General features: G+C 41.0%; 2 protein-coding genes across 4 annotated transcripts; both read left to right on the top strand.

The window, feature by feature from the left end:
* The first annotated feature begins 2,566 nt into the window (after nt 1-2,566).
* On the top strand, nt 2,567-4,947 carry LOC135507964 (retinol dehydrogenase 12-like). Its single transcript, XM_064927812.1, has 7 exons — nt 2,567-2,589; nt 2,853-2,968; nt 3,356-3,511; nt 3,661-3,765; nt 3,927-4,136; nt 4,519-4,711; nt 4,845-4,947. The coding sequence occupies exons 1-7, from the start codon at nt 2,567-2,569 to the stop codon at nt 4,945-4,947; spliced, it is 906 nt and encodes a 301-aa protein (XP_064783884.1).
* A 12,274-nt stretch (nt 4,948-17,221) lies between these two features.
* Nucleotides 17,222-19,154, top strand: LOC135513609 (protein transport protein Sec61 subunit gamma-like). Of its 3 annotated transcripts, none has more exons than XM_064936499.1 (4): nt 17,222-17,350; nt 18,255-18,370; nt 18,778-18,880; nt 19,019-19,154. In XM_064936499.1, the coding sequence occupies exons 2-4, from the start codon at nt 18,277-18,279 to the stop codon at nt 19,026-19,028; spliced, it is 207 nt and encodes a 68-aa protein (XP_064792571.1). In that variant the 5' UTR covers nt 17,222-17,350; nt 18,255-18,276; the 3' UTR covers nt 19,029-19,154. The 3 variants fall into 3 exon arrangements, with proteins under 3 accessions (XP_064792571.1, XP_064792562.1, XP_064792567.1); XM_064936490.1 differs by lacking the exon at nt 17,222-17,350 and adding an exon at nt 17,747-17,854; XM_064936495.1 differs by lacking the exon at nt 17,222-17,350 and adding an exon at nt 17,767-17,854 and having other exon boundaries at nt 18,258-18,370.
* Nucleotides 19,155-22,464: the final 3,310 nt, after the last annotated feature.

Genomic DNA, 22,464 nt, shown 5'->3' with positions numbered 1-22,464 from the left:
CATCTATTTTGTGAAGTGCACCAGTCCCTCCGGCAGCAAAGCACCTACACAACATGTTGCTGCCACCCCTGTGCTTCATGGTTGGGCATTCTTATCCATTGCTTTCTAGCTAGCCAGTCACAACCTCTATAAAATCAACTTGGGGCTCTAGCACCTTCCACAGAGTTACATTATTTTCCAGAGAATGCATAGAGCCTCGAGTTGATTATCCCTTTTATACCATGGCTATAATTTAACACATTTACCACTATAAATGTGTTCATTTGCCGTTAGAAATGTTTTCCACATCCACTGAAGTAGCTAGCAAGTTTACTATATACCGTAGCTACAGTATTTGCCTTGGTATCCAAACAAACAGACCTGCTAGTTTAGCTAAGCAAACCAAAAGTCCTGTGTTGCTATTATGAAAATCGAATTCAACAATGCCAATAATGTTTTTTATTCAACTTTTGCTTTCAAAAGCAGCTTAAACATAGAACAAGTAAGAATGAACTATAGCCATTGAATTCTACCATGCTGATATACCGTGCATTTTAGGTCAATAATGTACGCTCTAGAATGCCCTTCAAGCCAATCAGAAATTAGTATTCAATAATGCCACGGTATAAAACTAGATAAAGGGACAGTTGGGCAAGATAGAGGGTTTGTGCTGATTGCATGGAGATTGTGACAGCTGGTTAAATGGTGTCCCTTGAGAAGGCAAGAACAAGATGTATGTCAGGAGAAGTGCAGTATTATCATAAGGAGACGTATACTTGTGGAGGAGGAATTGAGGGAAAAAGAGAGGTCTACGACAGATAGGGAGAAAGAGGGTAAGCTTGAGTCTGTTTAAAAAAGGGAGATGGTTTGAAGACAGGAGGAGAAATAGAAGTGAATGAGGAGGAAGTGTCCGGATAAAGATGAGTCTGTGACAGTAGGAGTGAAGTTTTTGGAAAAAGTAGACCCTTGCCTTTTGACTGATCCATTTTTGGTTTCAGGGTGCTGTGAAATTGGTGAGGGTAACCAGAAGTGGTCTTGTGATAATTGTTTGCGTTTCTGCTGGTCAGAGGGAGCAGGCACTCCGTGTTAAGCGAATGGGGGCAAGAGATGAGAATTGTTTTGCTCTCAAGAAAAGGGCGCCATTGAATGCAGTGATTACTGGGGTAGAGGTAAATATGAAAGCTGACCAATTGAAGGGAAAGATTCCCGGTGTTTGTGATGCTTGATGTTTGGTGCTACTCAGACAGGGTGGCGTGAGTGGGGAAACAGAAGAGTCGTTGTCTGTTCTTTTGAGTTTTGATGTGGAGTCTTTGCCCGACAAAGTGGTGTTAGTTTATCCTGTGCAAGCTTTTGTGCCGAATACATTACGTTGTTACAGGTGTCAAGTTTATCACGTGTCAGCCAATCAGTATTCAGGGCCCGAACAACCCAGTTTATAATGTCGTGTAAAGCATATTTATTACTTGTTTGTTTCTTAGGGATTCATTTAACTATAACTAAAACACTATAGCAATTATGTTAACCACTAGATGGTGTTGTTGGTCAGGTTTTTAACTAAACTAGGAAAGTCCAGATACTATTTATTTAATATTTTGTCTACAATAGGCTAGATCTAATACAATGTTTTATTAGACGCTGTAATAGTCTTGTTCGTCATCAAAAGACATGGAGAGACAAACCTCCAAAAGAATAACATTGGAAAGTAATTGCAGTATCTTCTGATCAAGTTAATCAGTTTATTAATCATATTTTGTACTTATTCAACTATCCAATAATAAGAAGCATGTTTATTTAAAAAGTTAATGCCCTAAACATCAGCTCATATTACATAACTCTCATAAATCATGACAAATATTCCTACATACAAATATATGTTTATTGTCCCTCTGCATTCCTGAGTGTAATAAAAAAAAGATTGTTTTGCCTCTACTTCTTTTGAGGTTTGTCTCAGGATTAGAACAACCCTAATCTCGGTTAACCTAGAAGTAAAATCCTGCGTAATTTGGTCAGCTGTACATGCAGAATCTGCCCACGGGATATTAGTACAACTCTCTTCATTCAAATAGCCATTCCTTCTAGCTGGTATTCACTTTAACCTTTCCAGTTTTAAGAGTGTTGCGTTTATAGGTCAAAACAATATTAATAAACTTTTCTCATTCATAGTACGTTATCAATGGTACAGTATGTTACGTTGTGAAATTCTCTTTTCAGTATCGTCATCTCAATGTTCTCAAAATAGTTGTTTTTTTTTGCTTTTCATTTTTTTCAAAAATAAATGATTGCTTCAACATTCAGTCTAAAATCAGATCTCAGTAGTGTTCAAGAATTGCTGATATTTATTGAAATGGTTATATGCACAGGCTCCTGCTGATCCTGATTGGATCATGTGGCAGAACTTTAGCAGATTATCTAGGATTAGTTGTTACAACCCCAATCCGACCCACTACAATAATCCAGTCCTCAACTCTAACATAGCATACACTACACCCTTACTCGATCAGCAATTCAACTAGTGTAATTATTTAGAGAAAGGACATGCTGTGAGACAACACGATAGGGAGTCTGTGTGGCGGCCAACAGCTCTAGAATGTCAAACATTTATACAATAAGGTAGGCTGTGCATGCTCTTCTACTCTACTCATTCTGTTGTTGGTTTATGTGAATGTTGCTTTACTTGATTGAACATCATCTGCCAGCTCAGTATGTTGGACAGTGACCCAAAATAATTAAGGGGGGTTACACCTCCAAAGTATTATTTGAAATGTATCAAAACCATTTTAAAAGCTTTACTTATTCCAGGTCTGATTTAGCAACATATGTCATTTTTACTGTATCTGCTCACAATCACACGTGTTCTCTATATGTTTCTCTAGAGCTATTCTCTGTGGTCAGTGGTCCTCTAGTGAAAGACTAGATGGCAAAACGGTTATCATTACTGGAGCCAATGCTGGCATTGGCAAAGAGACTGCAATGGACCTGGCAAAGAGAGGTAAGTACACTTGTGTAACAGTATAACTCTAGACCATCCCCTCGCCCATACTTGGGCGCGAACCAGGGACCCTATGCACACATCAACAACAGTCACCCACAAAGCATCGTTACCCATCGCTCCACAAAAGCCGCGGCCCTTGCAGAGCAAGGGGAACCACTACTTCAAGGTCTCAGAGCAAGTGACGTCACCGATTGAAACGCTATTTAGCGCGCACCACCGCTAACTAAGCTAGCCGTTTCACATCCGTTACACTTGCACCAGCATGTTAGTATACAGTACATGTACCACCATGTTGTGGTGAAAGGATGGGTAGCATGATGCATGTTTGTTGACAGAAACTGTACATACTTGACATATACTCCGTCATTTTTCTATAATCATCAGGGGGCAGGATAATCTTGGCCTGCAGAGACTTGGGCAGAGCTGAGGCGGCACAGAGAGAGATCATTGAGAAATCTGGAAACCCCAACATTGTGACCAGAAAGATGGATTTGTCCGACACAAAGTCCATTAGAGAATTTGCAGAGTTAATCAACAGGGGTTAGTAGAGACTTGTCACTCATCCAATCTCTTTAGAATCTCAATGTGATGACTTTGTCTAATGTAGAAATACAATATGGAATATAATACAAAACACAATCAGTCTTAACTTCAGTGATTACTTTTTTTATTTGGAAATACTCTTTCAGAGGAGAAACAAGTGAACATTCTTATCAACAATGCTGGGATCATGATGTGTCCATACTCTAAGACCGCAGATGGCTTTGAGATGCAGTTTGGAGTGAACCATTTGGGTGAGACAGAGCAACCTAACACAAATGAAGAGATACCAAATAGGCTATAGGGGTGAAATTATATATTATCTATAGTTCTTACCCTATGAAAATATTAGTCAGTAATACGTTGTATAAGAAATCTACTGTAGAGTAGCATGTTAGAATATCATGTCTTTCAGGTCATTTCCTGCTCACCTTCCTGCTGATTGATCTGATAAAGAGATCCAGACCAGCCAGAATCATCAACCTGTCCTCCATGGCTCACAAATGGGGTTGCATACAGCTAGAGGACATCAACAGTGAGAGGAGCTACCACTCCAGAAGAGCATATGGACAGAGCAAATTAGCCAACATCCTGAGTATACGGTCCCTGGCCAAGAGACTAAAAGGTTTGTGTTACATTTTTTTTTCTCCCATATTGGTGTTGACATTATCAGTGGACCTGGGCAAGCAAAACAAACTGCATTGAAAACACTGCGGTTTATGATAGAAGCTTTGCAAGATTGGCTGGCTTTTCATCATAGAAGTTTTGCGTCATTGGCTAGCTTAAAGATAACACTTTTCTTAGAACGTCTTATCTTGTTCACTAATAAACTTTCTAGCACTGCTGTTCTTTTTCAAACATCCAAGAATTACTGTTTTATGAGATTGTCGATCCAGTCCCCTTAAATCTTGTTATTTTGTGCTTATTCGGTAAGATAAAAGGTAATATGTGATGACTGCACTATTTAGAAGAGTTTTGATTCTCTACTTCCATTTTTCCTTTGTTAGACACTGGAGTGACAGTTTATGCAGTCCATCCAGGTATAGTGAGGACTGAGCTGAAGAGACACATGAATTTAGCCCTGCTGATATCCTGGAAGATTGTCAGACCTTTCACCAAAACTATTGTACAAGGTGCCCAGACCTCCATCTACTGTGCTGTGGAGCCAGAGCTGGAGACAGAGAGCGGTGGATATTACAGGTGAAATCACACAATGAAGTGAATTGTTTTTTAGACCACAGTGACATTTTAGATAAATCCTAGGTTTACATAAGATATTTAGTATATGATACACATATTATTTGTTACTGAATTGTATTTGCATTGTTCACAGTGACTGTAAACCCTCCAGCTGTACCAGGGCTGCCAGGGATGATGAGATGGCTCAGAAACTATGGGAACTCAGCTGCCAAATGCTTGGGATAACATGGGACTGAACATCATCCTTGAATATCATTATAGATAGGCTAGAATATGTCAATTGTTTGAAAAGTGCATGAATGCTTATTCTTGAATGCTTATTCAATAGGTTATACTATGGAATCTATATTTATACTATTGTAATGCATACTATGAATATGAATGCTGTATACGCAGAGCTTGACTTGGGATGAAATTGGTCCATTAGACTATGTACACAGAAATTCCCAAATGGCATTGGCCTATGTTATAGAGACCTGATTATTCAGTGTTTAAGGGTTCATACTCAGTTTGACAGATGGAATTTCATAACTTTTCCATAACTTTTAACCAAATTTCCATGACCATTAATTGGTGGCATCTCTATGTAGCCTACATGGAAAAAGTCAGCATAAATGTGGTATTGACACTAGAAGGCTGCTGGTCTCTGATCACATGTAGCCCTACTAGCTCCTGTCGTTGTGCCCTTGATCAAGGCACTTAACCCCCCACAAAGTAGAATAACTGCACTGTTAATTAATTAATAACCTCTACAGGATCGGTGTCCCCCTGCAGGACGGTTGAGCTAACATGCGCTAATATGATTAGCATGACGTTGTAAGTAACAAGACAATTTCCCTGGACATAGACATATCTGATATGAGCAGAAAGCTTAAATTTGTGTTAATGTAACTGCACTGTCCAATTTACAGTAGCTATTACAGTGAAATAATACCATGCTATTGTTTGAGTAGAGTGCACACTTATGTCCATGAAAATGTATCAATAAACTAATTAGGTACATTTGGGCAAACTTGATACAACATTTTGAACCGCAATGCAATGGTTCATTGGATTAGTCTAAAACTTTGCACATACAATGCTGCCATTTAGTGGCCAAAATCTAAATTGTGCCTAAACTGGAACAATACATTGTGGCCTTTCTCTTGCATTTCAAAGATGATGGAACAAAAAACAAATGTTATTTTCTTTGTATTATCTTTTGTGTTATATTCTCTATTAATTACACTAGCTATAACATTTCCACCTTTTTTTAAACATTGAGACATGAGCTGTGTTCGAATACCCATACTATTGGTTCATTTTAGTATACTAACAGTATCCTTTCAGTTGCGCGTACTAGAGCTACGCCTGTCTACCTGAAATTGATGCTGTTGCTTTGCAACCCCTTGTTAGAATAATAAATTACTAGATAGATCCTTTATGACTTCGGGTGTGTTCGTAAATTTAATCTGGAGTGCCAGAGAGCACTCATAGTGCGTAAATTCAGAGCTTTTCAGATTGTCAGTTCATAAATTCAGAGCGTTTCGCTCTTGGACCGTTCTGAGTGCACACTGGACGCTCTGGCCGACAGTATGGTTGATCCAAGCGTTCAGACCTTACAACAGCAGTCAAGCACCTAAACTAACTGGCTAGCTTGCTAGCTACTTTCAGACACAAATGAGAGAGAACCTCACTCTGACCATTTTACTTGCCCTCGCAGAGCTGTTTAGGCTGTTTTCATGTTATCCAGAGCGTTGGTGACTGTAACTTTGCTGCTGGCAACAATTTAATTACGCTTTTTTGCCGAAGTTAACTGACACCGGCCATGTTCAACGGGTGTTGAGCCTACCAGTTATTCAGATGAACGCACCCGAATTAACAATGTCCATAGAGAACGCACAACGACTATACCATTTAGCTAAACATGACGTGCATAATCAAGTGAATACAAATTGGGTAGTTACATAGCATATATGTTAATATACTGTCAAGTTCGATGTATTAGTAGCCAACTAACGTTAGGTAGCTAGCAAACATACCGGTACATACTGCTGTAATGATATGCTAAACTCAGTAAAAATAAGAAACAGCCTTTTTTCAGGACACTGTCTTTGAAAGATAATTAGTACAAATCCGAATAACTTCACAGATCTTCATTGTAAAGGGGTTAAATACTGTTTCCCATGCTTGTTCAATGAATCATAGACAATTAATGAACATGCACCTGTGGAACGGTCGTTAAGACACTAACAGTTTACAGACAGTAGTCAATTAAGGTCACAGTTATGAAAACTTAGGACACTAAAGAGGCCTTTCTACTGACTCTGAAAAACACCAAAAGAAAGATGCCCAGGGTCCCTGCTCATCTGCGTGAACGTGCCTTGGGCATGCTGCAAGGAGTCATGAGGACTGCAGATATGGCCAGGGCAATACATTTCAATATCCGCACTGTGAGACGCCTAAGACAGTGCTAAAGGGAGACAGGACGGACATCTGATCGTTGTCGCAGTGGCAGACCACGTGTAACAACACCTGCACAGGATCGGTACATCTGAACATCACACCTGCGGGACAGGTACAGGATGGCAACAACAACTGCCCGAGTTACACCAGGAACGCACAATCCCTCCATCAGTGCTCAGACTGTCCGTAATAGGCTGAGAGAGGCTGGACTGAGGGCTTGTAGGTCTGTGTATGGCAGGTCCTCACCAGACATCACCGGCAACAACGTCGCCTATGGGCTCAAATCCACCGTCGCTGGACCAGAAAAGGACAGGCAAAAAGTGCTATTCACTGACGAGTCGTGGTTTTGTCTCACCAGGGGTGATGGTCGGATTCGCGTTTATCGTTGAAGGAATGAGCATTACACTGAGGCCGGTACCCTGGAGCGGGATCGATTTGGAGGTGGAAGATCCGTCATGGTCTGGGGTGGTGTATCAAAGCATCATCGGACTGACCTTGTTGTCATTGCAGGAAATCTCAACTCTGTGCGTTACAGGGAAGACATCCTCCTCCCTCATGTGGTACCCTTCCTGCAGGCTCATCCTGACATGACCCTTCAGCATGACAATGCCACCAGCCATACTGCTCGTTCTGTGTGTGATTTCCTGCAAGACAGGAATACCATGGCCAGCGAAGAGCCCAGAACTCAATCCCATTGAGCAATATGGGACCTGTTGGATCGGAGGGTGAGGGCTAAGGCCATTCCCTCCAGAAATGTCCGGGAACTTGCAGGTGCCTTGGTGGAAGAGTGGGGTAACATCTCATAGCAAGAACTCGTAAATCTGGTGCAGTCCATGAGGAGGACCTGCACTGCAGTACTTAACCTCTTGAATCTCCCCATCCCGGATCCGGGATCGTGACTAAAGCCTCAGGCTCATTAGCATAACGCAACGTTAACGATTTCTGAAAATCGCAAATAAAATGAAAATAATGCGCCTGCTCTCAAGCTTAGCATTTTCTTAACAACACTGTCATCTCAGATTTTCAAAATATGTTTTTGAACCATAGCAATTCACTAATTTGTGTAAGAGTATGCTAAGCTAGCTTAGCATTTTGAGTAGCATTTAGCACGCAACATTTTCACAAAAACCAGATAACCAAATAAATAAAATAATTTACCTTTGAAGAGCTTCGGATGTTTTCAATGAGGAGACTCTCAGTTACATACCAAATGTGCAGTTTTTCCTGAAAGCGTCTGTGTGTAGGAGAAATCGCTCCGTTTTGTACATCACATTTGGCTACCGAAACGAACCGAAAATTCAGTCACCTACAACGTCAAACTTTTTCCGAATTAACTCCATAATATCGACCGAAACATGGCAAACGTTGTTTGGAATCAATCCTCAAGGTGTTTTTTCACATATCTCTTCATTGATATATCGTTCGTGGAAGCCTGTATTCTTCTCTAAATTCCATGGAAAAATACTTGCAGCTGACTTTTGCGCACCAATTTCGGCGCAGGACACCGGGCGGACACCTGGTAAATGTGGTCTCTTATGGTCAATCTTCCAATGATATGCCTACAAATACGTCACAATGCTGCAGACACCTCGGGAAACGACAGAAAGGGCAGACTTACTCCTCTCGCATTCACAGCCATATAAGGAGACAATGGAAAACAGAGCCTCAAAAATCCTGCTCATTTCCTGGATGCCGTCTCATCTTGGTTTTGCCTGAAGCTCACGTTCTAGGGCACGCACAGAAAATATCTTTGCAGTTCTGGACACGTCAGAGTGTTTTCTTTCGAAAGCTATCAATTATATGCATAGTCGAGCATCTTTTTGTGACAAAATATCTTGTTTAAAACGGGAACGTTTTTCATCCAAAAATGAAATTGCGCCCCTAGAGTTTCAACAGGTTAATGCAGCTGGTGGCCACACCAGATACTGACTGTTACTTTTATTAATTCATTTTGACCCCCCCCTCCCCCCTTTGTTCAGGGACACATTATTCCATTTATGTCAGTCACATGTCTGTGAAACTTGTTCAGATTATGTCTCAGTTGTTGCATCTTGTTATGTTCATGCAAATATTTACAAATGTTAAGTTTGTTGAAAAGAAACACTGCTGACAGTGAGGACGTTTCTATTTTTGCTGAGTTTTTGTGGCTTGTAAGGATAGCGTAGCAAACAAATTGTCAGCAAAGATAACGTGTAATGTAACTTATTTGAAAAGTCATTACTTTATTCCATTGCTGAACATGTTCTTAACATTTGTCATAATTAGTTAACACAATGAATTTGTATCTGCTATTGTCGGACTTCGGCTACATATTTTCCGCCATTTTCTTCAAATCTGAAAACTTTGAAGCCACGGCCATTTTCTGAAGATATAATTATGGGCCCTAAAAGCACGGAAATAGTATCCACTGCTTGTATACTTCGTATTTTGGCGAATGTAGTATGTCATCTGGGAACCTTTGACATACTAACTATATCCATACTATGACCAATAAGCATACTACATCCTCAAGTTACATCATAATTTGTATGGTTAATATGAGTATTCGAACATGGTTATGGATTATGTGTGCCATTCCGAGGGTGAATGGGCAAGACAAAATATTTAAGTGCCTTTGAAAGGGAAATGGTAGTAGGTGCCAGGCGCACTGGTTTGAGTGTGTAAAGAACTGCAACGCTGCTGGGTTTTTTCACACACAGTTTCCCGTGTGCATCAAGAATTGTCCACCACCCAAAGGAAATCCAGCCAACTTGACACAACTTTGGGAAGGATTGGAGTCAACATGGGCCAGCATGCCTGTGGAACGCTTTCGACACCTTGTAGATTCCATGCCCCAATGAATTGAGGCTGTTCTGAGGGTAAAAAGGGTTGCAACTCAATATTAGGATGGTGTTCCTAATGTTTTGTACACTCAGTGTAGTTAGTCTATCATTATTTTATAGCAGGGGTGCTCAACTATTTGAGACGATCCAGTGACACAAATGTCCTAGGTGGCAAAGGTCCGGAGGGATATTGTCCTTTATCAGCGCTGTGGTATGGCGCAGTAACAAACATAGTTGTCTACGACTTAGGAAACATGACGTTATATAAAATGTGCATTAAATACATTAAATAAATTAAATGAGACGAATAACTTGAATTAATTACAACATCTTTCGAATTTAACATTGCTAGAGAACAAAAGTGGTTGCATAATTGTCTATGCAAAAAGTGCACTGTGAACCATTGTACATAGGCCTTGAATGGACTTTTTTTATTATTATAACAAAGTGCATGTTTTCTGGAGAACAAAGGATGGCTTAACAAACATAATCTGAATGCACAGAATACCACTGTGGGCCATGCAATATTCTTGTATAAGTCACTCTGGGCATTGCCATTGCATCAATGAGAGAAATTACACTTTCTGTCTCCTGCCAAGGCATTGAACTTTGGCACAAATGGTGTGAGAGCCACTCTGAGACACTGGTGCAGGTGTTCATTGGTGAGCCAGGTGCGGTATTTGTTATTAATAAAATTCATTGTGGAGAAGGCTGATTCACAGCTGTATGTGGAGCCAAATGGTCAGGATGTATAGTGCCAGTTTCTTGAGCACAGGCGCAACAGCTGCAGGCACCATCTATCCCCAGAAAATAACAGGGTCACAATCACCAGCCTGCACATTCAAAGTCACATTTTCTTGCAGCTCTATCAACTCAATTTCTGTGATGTAACATCTACCCATCTGAGCATCTGTTTTTCTTCTTCTGACAACTTTGTCACATTTGTCACATGCATTTCATTAGCTGTGGATGAATCAACAGATAACACTGATAATGCCCAGCTTCTGTGATGCAAGGTAAAGGAGCAATAAAGATTTTATGGTTTTGCTCCAAACAACAATGTTGTGATTAATGCCTTTTTAATTAAACCATCTCACCCAGTATAGCCGTGGGAAGTAGTGGTGCTGTGGGTGCTGCCTCACCCCCAGATAAATCTGAATAAATAGAAAAATGTAATAAGAAGCAGCAGCAGTTCTCTTCCAACAGTGAAGTCATCAAAGCGAGCCTTGAAGTTATCAATCAGCTTCTGGATGAAATCTACATGGTTGGGAACATCTTTATCTCCCTGCGTTTGTACCAAAAGATTGGGGAAATGGACAAGTTCTCCCTGGAGATCATTCTTGAAAAGCTCCAATTTATTCTGGAAAGCCTGGACTGCTCTTATTATATCACACACTGTGTTTAACCGTCCCTGCAGTTTAACATTCAGTTGATTAAGATGTGATGTAATCTCTGTCAGAAATGCAACTGTTTCCATCTTCTCATTTACATTTACATTGAGATGCCTCTTTTGCTCTGATAAGAAAGTTTTGATTTCCTCCTAAATGGCCCATAAGCGTTTCAAAACCCTGCCTTTGCTGAGCCATCTTACATTGTTGCTAGTAGTAAGTCATCAAAACTGCCATTGGCCTCTGTCAGAATGCCTCGTAGCAGGCGGTGTTGTAGAGATGATGTTGCTCTCCAAAAGTTTATCAGTTTCATCATAGTTGTCATGACCGCAGAATACTATTTTCCCAGACTGGCATACAGGACAGATTGATGGATGATGCAGTGATATAATGTCAGGTCAGGGTGGTCATCTTTAAAACGTGCAACCAGTCCCCTCCCTCTTCCTGTCATGGCTGGAGCTCCATCTGTGGTGATGGAGACCACTGACTTCAGATCTTTCCCCCTTTTTCTCAGCATCCCTTTGATGGCCTCATAAATATCCTCTCCCCGTGTGTGTGTGCTTCTAGATGTGTTAAGCCCAACAGCTCCTCACAGAATTCCTTCTTTGTTTCATTATAAAATCTGACAAACACCAGAAGCTGGGCATTATCAGTGTTACCTGTTGATTCATTCACAGCTAATGAAATGCATGGTGCATTCTGAATGGCCTCATCAATTGTGAAGTTAAATCTTCAGCCAATATTTCAGTTCTCCTCATTGCTGTGGAATCTGACAGTGGGATCTGTTTGATCTTTCCCTTACCTCATCTCTTTGTTTATCTTCAAGGAAGTTGTCAGCAACTCCACACATGCATCATTTTACCATCTCAGCATCTGAAAATGTTTTGGGGTGTTTTCCCAAAACCCAAGCTAACCTCAGTGAACACTCCATTGCACGTTGTTGGGCTGTCAGGGAATTGGCAAGGACTTTGGTGGACCTCTCATGTTGGGATTTGAGTTGGTTAGTCTTGTTTGTTAATACCTCCGTGTTCAGGGGATGCATCTGATCGAATTTAATATGCTTGGTGTCATAATGGTGCTTAACATTGTAGCTCTTGTGAAAAGTGCCAATCTCGCTGTCACGGCCGTTGAAGGAAGTGGACCAAGGTGCAGCGTGGTGAGCATACATTTTCTTTTATTATAACAAATGACGCCAACAAAACAACAAACGAGAAAACAACCGTGAAGCTACAGGCTATGTGCCATAAACAAAAGTCAACTTCCCAAAAAGACAGGTGGGAAAAAGCGTTACCTAAGTATGGTTCTCAATCAGAGACAACGATAGACAGCAGTCCCTGATTGAGAACCCTACTCGGCCAATACACATCATAGAATACCCACCCCAAATCACACCCTGACCAAACCAAATAGAGACATAAAAAGGATCTCTAAAGTCAGCCCCCCCCCCCTGAACCTATAGGGAGGCTTCGTGCCATGGATCATCACTGGAGGCTTGGTACCATGAATCATCACTGGAGGCTTCTTGCCATGGATCATCACTGGAGGCTTCGTGCATGGATCATCACTGGAGGGAGGAGACGTATGGGCAGTCTGGTAAGTTGAGCTGCCACAGGGCTCACCAGGCTGGGGAGACATACAGGAGGTCCTGTCCTTCTGGGGACAGGCACAGGATACACTGGGCCGTGGAGGCACACTGGAGGTCTTGAGCGTAGAGCCTGCACAACCTGTCCTGGCTGGCTGGTTATTTCCGCCCTGCAGATGCGGGGCGCAGGCACAGGACACACTGGGCTGTGCAGATGCACCGGAGACACAGTGCGCAGAGCCAGCGCAGGATATCCCGGGCCATGGAGACATACTGGCGGCCAGATGCGCTGAGCCGGCATCCGCCGACCTGGCTGGATGCCCACTCTAGCCCGGCCGATTTGGGGAGCTGGAAGGTAGCGCACCGGGCTGTGCCAGCGCACTGGAGACACCGTATGCTCCACCGCATAACACGGTGCCTGACCAGTACGCTGCTCGCCACGGTAAACACGAGGAGTTGGCTCAGGTCTCCAACCTGACTCCCCGTGTGCCCCCCAAAAACATTTTTGGAGCTGCCTCTCGGGCTTCCTTGCTAGCCGGGTCCCTTCGTAATGCTCTGCTCTTGCTGCCTCTAGTTCCTCCCGTGGACAGCGATACTCCCCAGCCTGCCTCCAGGGTCCCTTACCGTCCAGGAGCTCCTCCCAAGTCCATGAATCCTGGACACGCTGCTCCTCCTTAACACGCTGCTTGGTCCGTTGTTGGTGGGAAGTTCTGTCACGTCCGTTGAAGGAAGTGGACCAAGGTGCAGCGTTAGTTGACATTGCCAAACATATGTTGACATTGCCAAAGCAAGTGAAGTAGATAATAAACAAAAGTGAAATAAACAATAACAATTTACAGTAAACATTACACACACAAGTTCCAAATGAATAAAGACATTTCAAATGTCATATTATGTCTATATACGGTGTTGTAATGATGTACAAATAGTTAAAAGTACAAAAGGGAAAATAAATAAACATAAATATGGGTTGTATTTACAATGGTGTTTGTTCTTCACTGGTTGCCATTTTCTCGTGGCAACAGGGCACAAATCTTGCTGCTGTGATGGCACACTGGTATTTCACCCAGTAGATATGGGAGTTTATCAAAATTGTGTTTGTGTTTGAATTCTTTGTGGGTCTGTGTAATCTGAGGGAAATATGTGTCTCTTATATGGTCATACATTTGGCAGGAGGTTAGGAAGTACAGCTCAGTTTCCACCTCATTTTGTGGGCAGTGTGCACATAGCTTCCTCAATAGCAAGGCTCATTGAGTCTGTACATAGTCAAAGCTTTCCTTAAGTTTGGGTCAGTCACAGTGGTCAGGTTTTCTGCCACTCTGTACTCTCTGTTTAGAGCCAAATAGCATTCTAATTTGCACAGTTTTTTTGTTGTGTCAAGTAATTCTCGTTTTGTTTTCTCATGATTTGGTTGGTGTCTCTCTCTCTCTCTCTCTTCTCGGGCAACGCCCCACTCTCACTGGCACACACGCAGATGATACACAGCACACAGAAACACGCTGAAGGGTAGGCCTAATTCTGATCATGGCTGCTATGTCGATTCTTAAAGCTGCTATCAGCAGAAGAAACAATAACAATGCCGCCTCCCTGCCCCTGGTTCCGTAAAAAGCTGAGGGGAGGGGCTGGAGAAATGTAATCACTCTCAAATTCATACACATAGCTATGGATGCAAGGATTGACCACCCATGATATCCAAATTATACTTTTAACTATGTTGAGGCTCCATAGTGTTTGTTTACATTTTCTTTGTTTACAAACATTGGAGTAAAACAAGTGTATATTTTGGGTTCTTATAGGGTACGACAGTTGAAATAAGCTCATGAGGGATTTATAAATTATATTTGTCAAAAATCAATGGGTAGCCAGTCCAAACACTAATGTAGCAACTGCTGATTGCCCTTTTAAGACATTGATAATGTATTTAAAAAGCAAAACACAATATTAAAATCCATGACATTCTCAATCTGTGCAATTTCAAATTTCATTCTGCTCCGTTTACATCGTGACATTTTTATTTCACAAAGTCTTGCCCTTTGAAAGGACAAGTGAAGTGTTTGTAACGCAAAATGGAGGAGAGCCTGTCTCTCATCAGAGATTGCCATTATTTGGGGAGATTGCAGAATATGACCTTTTCATTCAAGAAACTATTTTTAATTTTCTTCTGTGCTTTGGTAACTTCCTGTTCTTCAACGGCCTCTGGTTGGACTGAGGACAACACAATTGCAGAGCCTTTGGAGGAATGCAGAGGCCAATTGAGCTCCGTAAAAAGCCAATTTATGCTTGATCTGAAAATGTGGTCAGAGTGGGTGACACAATTGAAGAACCTCCGGAGGTCAAATTGAGCTCCATACCGCATCACTGTGGGGCTCCCAAATTTTGTAACATTGCAGAGGGCTCTGTATAGCTCCTCATTGACATGATTGGTTGACGGTAGGTGGGAGCGAGAGGTATAAACACAAAGTTACTTCCTTGACAACTTCCTTCACAACAGCTCTGCTCAGCGAAGGCAAGAAGTATAAATGCCTTTCTGCTGAGGCCGTATCGCAGTAAATGCAAAGCCTTTTACAAAATTTGGGAGGCACACTGGAATGTATTATGGAGCTTGATTTGGCCTTTGCATGCCTCCGGGGGCTCAGCAATTGCGTCACACCCTACATACAAAACCTCCGACCACATTTTTGGATCAAACATAAATTGGCAAAATTATGCCCAGTTCGTCTTGCTATGGAGCCTTCAACCACAGGGTGGCGTTGCATTTCCACTCTGTTGTGGAAGTCTCCATTGAAATACATGACATCCAGTGCAATTTAACAGAGTGCTTATGTAATGTGAACCAGGCTGGCATGCTGGATTCACAGAATAGCAGCAAATAAACTTGAACAAAGCGGAATCAGGATATGAATGCCCACTCCATTACAGTGGAGGCTGGTGGGAGGATGGACCCATTGTAATGGCTGGAACGGAATTAATGGAACGCACATGTGGTTTTCATATGTTTGATACCATTCCATTCCAGCAATTACAATGAGCCCGTCCTCCTATAGCTCCTCCCACCAGTCTCCATTGCTATTCAATGTAGATCCCACCTTCATTCCACTTTGATCAACCTTTTTTTGATGCTGTGTGTGAATCCTGGCCAGTGATAGACCACTATGTTTTATAGAGAAGCTGCTACCCATTTCCCCAAAAATGTGGATGCAGGTACAACGGTCCGGACAGCTCCGGGCATTTAATAAGCAGTTTTGGCAGCTCACTTTTAAGACACTTTATGTTGGTGTTTCCTTTATTCTGGCAGTTACCTGTATGCACTTGTGATAAAATGTAAAAAACAGTTATTTAAAAAAAACTATTGATCCTCTGTGGCTAAATGATGCTCTCTGGTGTATTTTGAACATTGAGAGCTGGCTCCTGTGGTTAGATAAAAAAATATGCATCAGTCACATTTATTTATTATGTATTTATTTTAATCATATTTTTTATAAACCAATTACCCAATCAAGGCATGGCCCCCCAGTTACCCACATTGGTCCCCTACCATATACTGTATATATGTATTATTGTGTTGTTGTTTTTTACCTTAAAAAAACGTTGTTTTTTTACTGCATCTTGTGCCCCCCACCGGCCTGGACCCAGGGCTTCAACCCAGGTAAGCTCTTGCATTATTCTGGCTCTGGCTCCAGCCCAAGTCAAGCATTGTGTATACAGAATCTTTTGTACTGGACATGTATAGAAACAATGACTCAAGGTCTTAAATTATGTTTTTTTCTGAAACTGCTGCCACTGTTGTGATATAAGACAGCAATCTGCAGTACCTTGCTGCTATGTAGTGAGTGAGTGACTGCAATCAATCGCGTACTGCTTCAATGCCTATGCTTGAATGATTGTGTCTAGAAATGGATTTCCATACATTATAGGGGAATAAATAAGTGGATCTATATCTGATTTAACTGTGTCTGCATGAGGGTGGACCTTTAAAAAATAGGTTATGTTGATTAAAAAATATCCTATCTGGACAGGAGGGGATTTGAATTGTATTCACACAATTGCTTACCACAATAAAATGATTGTTTTTAAACAGTTAATAATGCCCTTTCTTCTTTTTGAGCATTATGTTCACATATGTAGGCTACATTATTAAGACATTCGACATTATCACGGGCACGGTGGGACAATTTTAAACCACACCCTACGCTTGCTATTATGGTGGCAGAGATTGCATCCGGGTTATCTTTGAGCGCATGCGTATTAGTGCGGAAGATCAACCTCCTCCAAATGGCTTGGTAAACACATATTGGTGGCCAAAAAGCAGTGATCCAATTTCTCAAAAAAATCGTTCCCCCACTGGGGCAGAATCATCTCAGGTGGTGAGGCTCGGGAGACTTCACCACACCTGTAGCAGCAGGTACAATAGGCTTAATCATCCTCACTTTCGTCAGGTTCGATTACTGAGCATTCACTAGCAACCGACTCCATTTTGAGGTTATCAGGGGAGCATGTAGCCTAACAATTCCTAGGCATTCATAATAAGTACAGGTTTGTAGCCCAGTCAAGAGACGAAGGTTTAAACCAAAAAAAATGGTTGTCGCAAATTACCACAGCCACAAAGTCAGAAACCCCGACTATTTCAACCATTTAAAAAAAAAATCCGATTTAAACCTTATGCCTGCTCCTAACCTTAAAACCAAAAGACTACGTTTTGTTTTCAGAATATTTTTGTTACGATATAGCCAATCTCGATTTTGTGGCCGTGACAACCAAAAACTTTACTTGGCGCCACTTTTCCTGTTTGCGTGCGTCAAAGAGCCCGCGTCATCCTTCCTAATCCCATCCGGGTTATAATCTTTTGCGCATTTACACGAAGTCGACGTCAGCTTTCGAGTTAGAACATACGTGTCTAAGTATTCCGGTAAGTGAACTAGAATTGCCCTATCAGATTAATTTACGGATGTATTTTTGTTATTTTCATAGTGTTATTTTAAAGTTGCATCAAGTCGCGCATTGTAATATATTTACCTTGTATAAAGAAGAACAGTCGTTAGTGTTATGTAACTTTCATTGGCAGAGTAGCACTATCAGCTACAATGTAACACGAGTATTACATTTTCTTCACGAAATGTTAAACATGGTTACAAATCAGTGTTTTGAAACATTTACCCAAGCCTAAAGTATAGGGGACTGGAGGGTTACACTGGTGTAGTAGGCTAACGTTACCTAAAACACATTTTTAAAAGCTTATACTGTATTATATGTATATAGGCTGCTAAGTAAACATTAATTTATACATTTTATTTATTGTTCCCCCCCAGTAGGACAAAAAACCTTTTCAACATGGACCAGGTAATGCAATTTGTGGAGCCCAGTCGGCAGTTTGTGAAGGACTCGATAAGGCTTGTGAAGAGGTGTACCAAGCCAGACAGAAAAGGTAATCTATCCTATATCATAGATATCCTTATAATGAATTGACCCCTACATGATTGACTGTTGTGAAGGGCTGATATCTTACTCAAACACTGTACCCTTGTACAGGAAATTAAATGTACTTACCTTTTGAGGTATTCTCACAAGCCTCTCACTAGCATGCTGTGGTATAGATGCATTGAACTGACTGGGCATATATTTCTCTGTATTATAGATCATTATCACTCTTTCTGGTTTATTAATCAGTTGACTGTTCAAATTCATATATTGTTTACAATAACAATATTGTACATTTTATTGTATTTATTTTATGATTTGTTAGCCTCTGATTGACCTAACTTTGCAATGTAGCAGCTATCTGAATTTGGCCATGGAAAATCGGATTAAACTTTTTGTTCTTTCTAATTTCAGAATTCTCAAAGATTGCCATGGCCACAGCGATAGGTTTTGCTATCATGGGCTTCATTGGTTTCTTCGTCAAACTCATCCACATCCCAATCAACAACATCATTGTGTAAGTATTAATCGATAATAGCCTATTATTACTGTTAATCAACCACTGCACAATGATGATAGGTGGCAGTGTTCCTCAATGGAGATTGCTTTTTATATGAATGACTTTGCAATTAATTCATATAATTTTGTCTTGCAGTGGTGGTTGAATATCTCCCCTGGCTGATTAACTACCTGCAACTGGACATGGGATTAAAGTGTTAACATTTTTTGTATATTATAATTATCTTCAGTTCATATTTGTTTGCTTTGTAAATAAATTTGGATTAATAAGAGATCAAATCTCATGTGTTTATTTCCTCTAAATCACAGAAAATATTAACTTCGATATAGGCTGTTGGCATTGGGCATATTGTTTTGATTAACACATTATTTGTTACATTTCCTGTAAGGAATGACTGATACTGTCTTCCATGATCTGATTCTGAATGGACTGATTAAATAAAGTTCATTATCTCCTGTTTTCCATTTAATCTCCATGTTATTCAGGCTCAGTTTGTTTTGCACAATTTCATATCATAGTCAGATAAGATAAGCTTGCAGAGCTTCTGCTGCACTTAACCTTTCTCCATTTACTATGTTCACTTGTGCAGACCTTGTTCCCTTATAAAACATGACCTCTCTGTGCAGAATCTTGAGAATCAGTGAGTATCTAGGGAATTCTAAAGGAGTATTATGTGAACCTGTGTGTTCCACATTCTATGGCTTGGATTTTCCTCCCATTTTACTGCTATAAATAATGCAACACACATGAGGAAAACAAGTAGAGCTTTATATTTATAGGCAGAAGGAAATTAATTTGTAACGTGGTGTGAAAAGGTTCAAAGCCCAGTGTGAGTGAATATATAATATATTTTTATTTTACCAGAAGGGAAACCTGTATGGATTACATTTTGAAGAGGAGTAAAATCGTAAGCTTCATGTTATGAAAATCATCTCCAAGTATGAATAGTTGATTCTGAGGTTGCATTGTCTTTCACATCGCCAGGGTGAGGTTTCAAGGCAACGGTGTGGAAAAGCCAATATAAAATATCCCCATCAAATAAAATGCCATTAGATTTCTATTCAGATTAGGTCATACAAGTGGTTGACAGGCACAGGGAAGAGACTGACTTTGTTGTCCTTAAGCCATTTTGCCACAACTTTGGAAGTATGCTTGTGGTCATTGTCCATTTGGAAGACCCATTTGCGGCTAAGCTTTAACTTCCTGACTGATGTCTTGAGATGTTGCTTCAATATATCCACATAATTTTCCACACGATGCCATCTATTTAAAAAAATATATATATATCGTTTTTTGTTTCATTTTCACCCTTTTTCTCCCCAATTCCGTGCTATACAATTGTTAGTAGCTACTATCTTGTCTCACCACTACAACTCCCGTACAGGCTCGGGCAAGACAAAGGTCCTCCGAAACACAACCCAACCAAGCCGCATAGCTTCTTAACACACGTGCATCCAACCCGGAAGCCAGCGGCACCAATGTGTCAGAGTAAACACTGTGCACCTGGCGACTTGGTGCACTGTGCCCGGCCCGCCACAGGAGTCGCTAGTGCACAATGAGACAAGGATATCCCTACTGGCCAAACCCTCCCTAACCCACACGACACTAGGCCAATTGTGCATCGCCCCATGGACCTCCCAGTCACGGCCGACTGCGACAGAGCCTGGGCTCAAACTCAGAGTATCTGGTGGCACAGCTAGAACTGCGATGCAGCGCCTTAGACCACTGCACCACCCGGGAGGCCCTTGATGCCATCTATTTTGTGAAGTGCACCAGTCCCTCCTAAGCACCCCCACAACATGTTTTTCATCTTGCAAGCCTCCCCCTTTTTCCTCCAAACATAACGATGGTCATTATGGCCAAACAGTTCTATTTTTGTTTCATCAAACCAGAGGACATTTCTCCAAAAAGTACGATCTTTGTCCCCATGTGCAGTTGCAAACCGTAGTCTGGCTTTTTTATGGCTGTTTTGGAGCAGTGGCATCTTCCTTGCTGAGCGGCCTTTCAGGTTATATCGATATAGGACTTGTTTTACTGTGGATATAGATACTTTTGTACCTGTTTCCTCCAGCATCTCCACAAGGTCCTTTGCTGCTGTTCTGGGATTGATTTGCACTTTTCGCACCAAAGTACGTTCATCTCTAGGAGACAGAATGCGTCTCCTTTCTGAGCGGTATGATGGCTGCGTGGTCCCATGGTGTTTAGACTTGCGTACTATTGTTTGTACAGATGACATGGTATCCTCAGTCATTTGGAGATTGCTCCCAAGGATGAACCAGACTTCTGGAGGTCTACACTTTTTTCTGAGGTCTTGGCTGATTTCTTTTGATTTTCCCATGAAATACATAAACAGGTGTACACCTCCAATTGACTCAAATTATGTCAATTAGCCTATCAGAAGCTTCTAAAGGCATGACATAATTTTCTGGAATTTTCTAAGATGTTTAAAGGCATAGTCAACTTAGTGTATGTAAACTTCCGACCCACTGGAATTGTGATACAGTTAATTATAAGTGAAATAATCTGTCTTTAAGCAATTGTTGGAAAAATGACTTGTGTCATGCACAAAGTAGATGTCCTAACCGACTTGCCAAAACTATAGTTCGTCAACAAGACATTTGTGGAGTGGTTGAATAACTAGTTTTAATGACTCCGACCTAAGTGTATGTAAACTTCCGACTTGAACTGTAGCTGTGTTGTTATGGAAAGGAAGAGCGTGATATATAGGAATAGGGGTATACACAGTAATTTAAGGAGTTTAAATCACTACTCTACTTAACCCTCAACAGAGTGATACACTTTCTGGAGTTAGTGTTGATAACTGGAGTTGATTGGGACTGACTACTTTTAAGCCCAGGCATCACAGGCTAAGATTACATTTCTGCATCTACTATCACATTTTTAGATGTTTTTGTGTTTTGATCCATTAATCTTAGTACAGTCTTGGCCAAAAGTTTTGAGAATGACAGAAATATTCATTTCCACAAAGTTTGCTGCTTCAGTGTCTTTAGATATTTTTGTCAGATGTTACTGTGGAATACTGAAGTATAATTACAAGCATTTCATAAGTGTCAAAGGCTTTTATTGACAATTATTTGAAGTTGATGCAAAGAGTCAATATTTTCAGTGTTGACCCTTCTTTTTCAAGACCTCTGCAATCCGCCCTGGCATGCTGTCAATTAACTTCTGGGCCACATTCTGACTGATGGCAGCCCGTTCTTGCATAATCAATGCTTGGAGTTTGTCAGAATTGGTGGGTTTTTGTTTGTCCACCCGTCTCTTGCGGTTTGACCAAAGGTTCTCAATGGGATTAAGATGTCAGCTGGTCCATTTTTTGGCTGGGCTGAAATGCAGTGGAAATGTTTTTCTGAGATTCAGATTTTCTGACTTTTTCTCATCGTCAGAAGCATCCGCATACACCATGTTGCGGGGTTATCCTTAGACATATTCTCCAGATTTATACGTAGGGAATTGTTGATATGTTGTCCAATTTTTATTCTAGATTACATTTATCAAGAAATCCACCTAAAATGTATTTTGCACACTTTTTTTTTGCGATTTACAGATAGAAATATGAAAAA

Source organism: Oncorhynchus masou, chromosome 3, assembly GCF_036934945.1.
Source record: "Oncorhynchus masou masou isolate Uvic2021 chromosome 3, UVic_Omas_1.1, whole genome shotgun sequence".
NCBI lineage: Eukaryota > Metazoa > Chordata > Actinopteri > Salmoniformes > Salmonidae > Oncorhynchus > Oncorhynchus masou.
The sequence above is the reverse complement of the archived record's forward strand: the minus strand, read 5'-3'. Positions and strand labels throughout refer to the sequence as shown.

Excerpts from the sequence above, each read along its gene's own strand:
- LOC135507964 (XM_064927812.1), top strand. The coding sequence starts at position 2,567 with ATGTCAAACATTTATACAATAAG. Across the intron at positions 2,590-2,852 it reads TCAAACATTTATACAATAAG|AGCTATTCTCTGTGGTCAGT; the intron begins GTAGGCTGTGCA and ends ATGTTTCTCTAG. Across the intron at positions 3,766-3,926 it reads GTTTGGAGTGAACCATTTGG|GTCATTTCCTGCTCACCTTC; the intron begins GTGAGACAGAGC and ends CATGTCTTTCAG.
- LOC135513609 (XM_064936499.1), top strand. The coding sequence starts at position 18,277 with ATGGACCAGGTAATGCAATTTGTGGAGCCCAGTCGGCAGTTTGTGAAG. Across the intron at positions 18,371-18,777 it reads TACCAAGCCAGACAGAAAAG|AATTCTCAAAGATTGCCATG; the intron begins GTAATCTATCCT and ends TTCTAATTTCAG.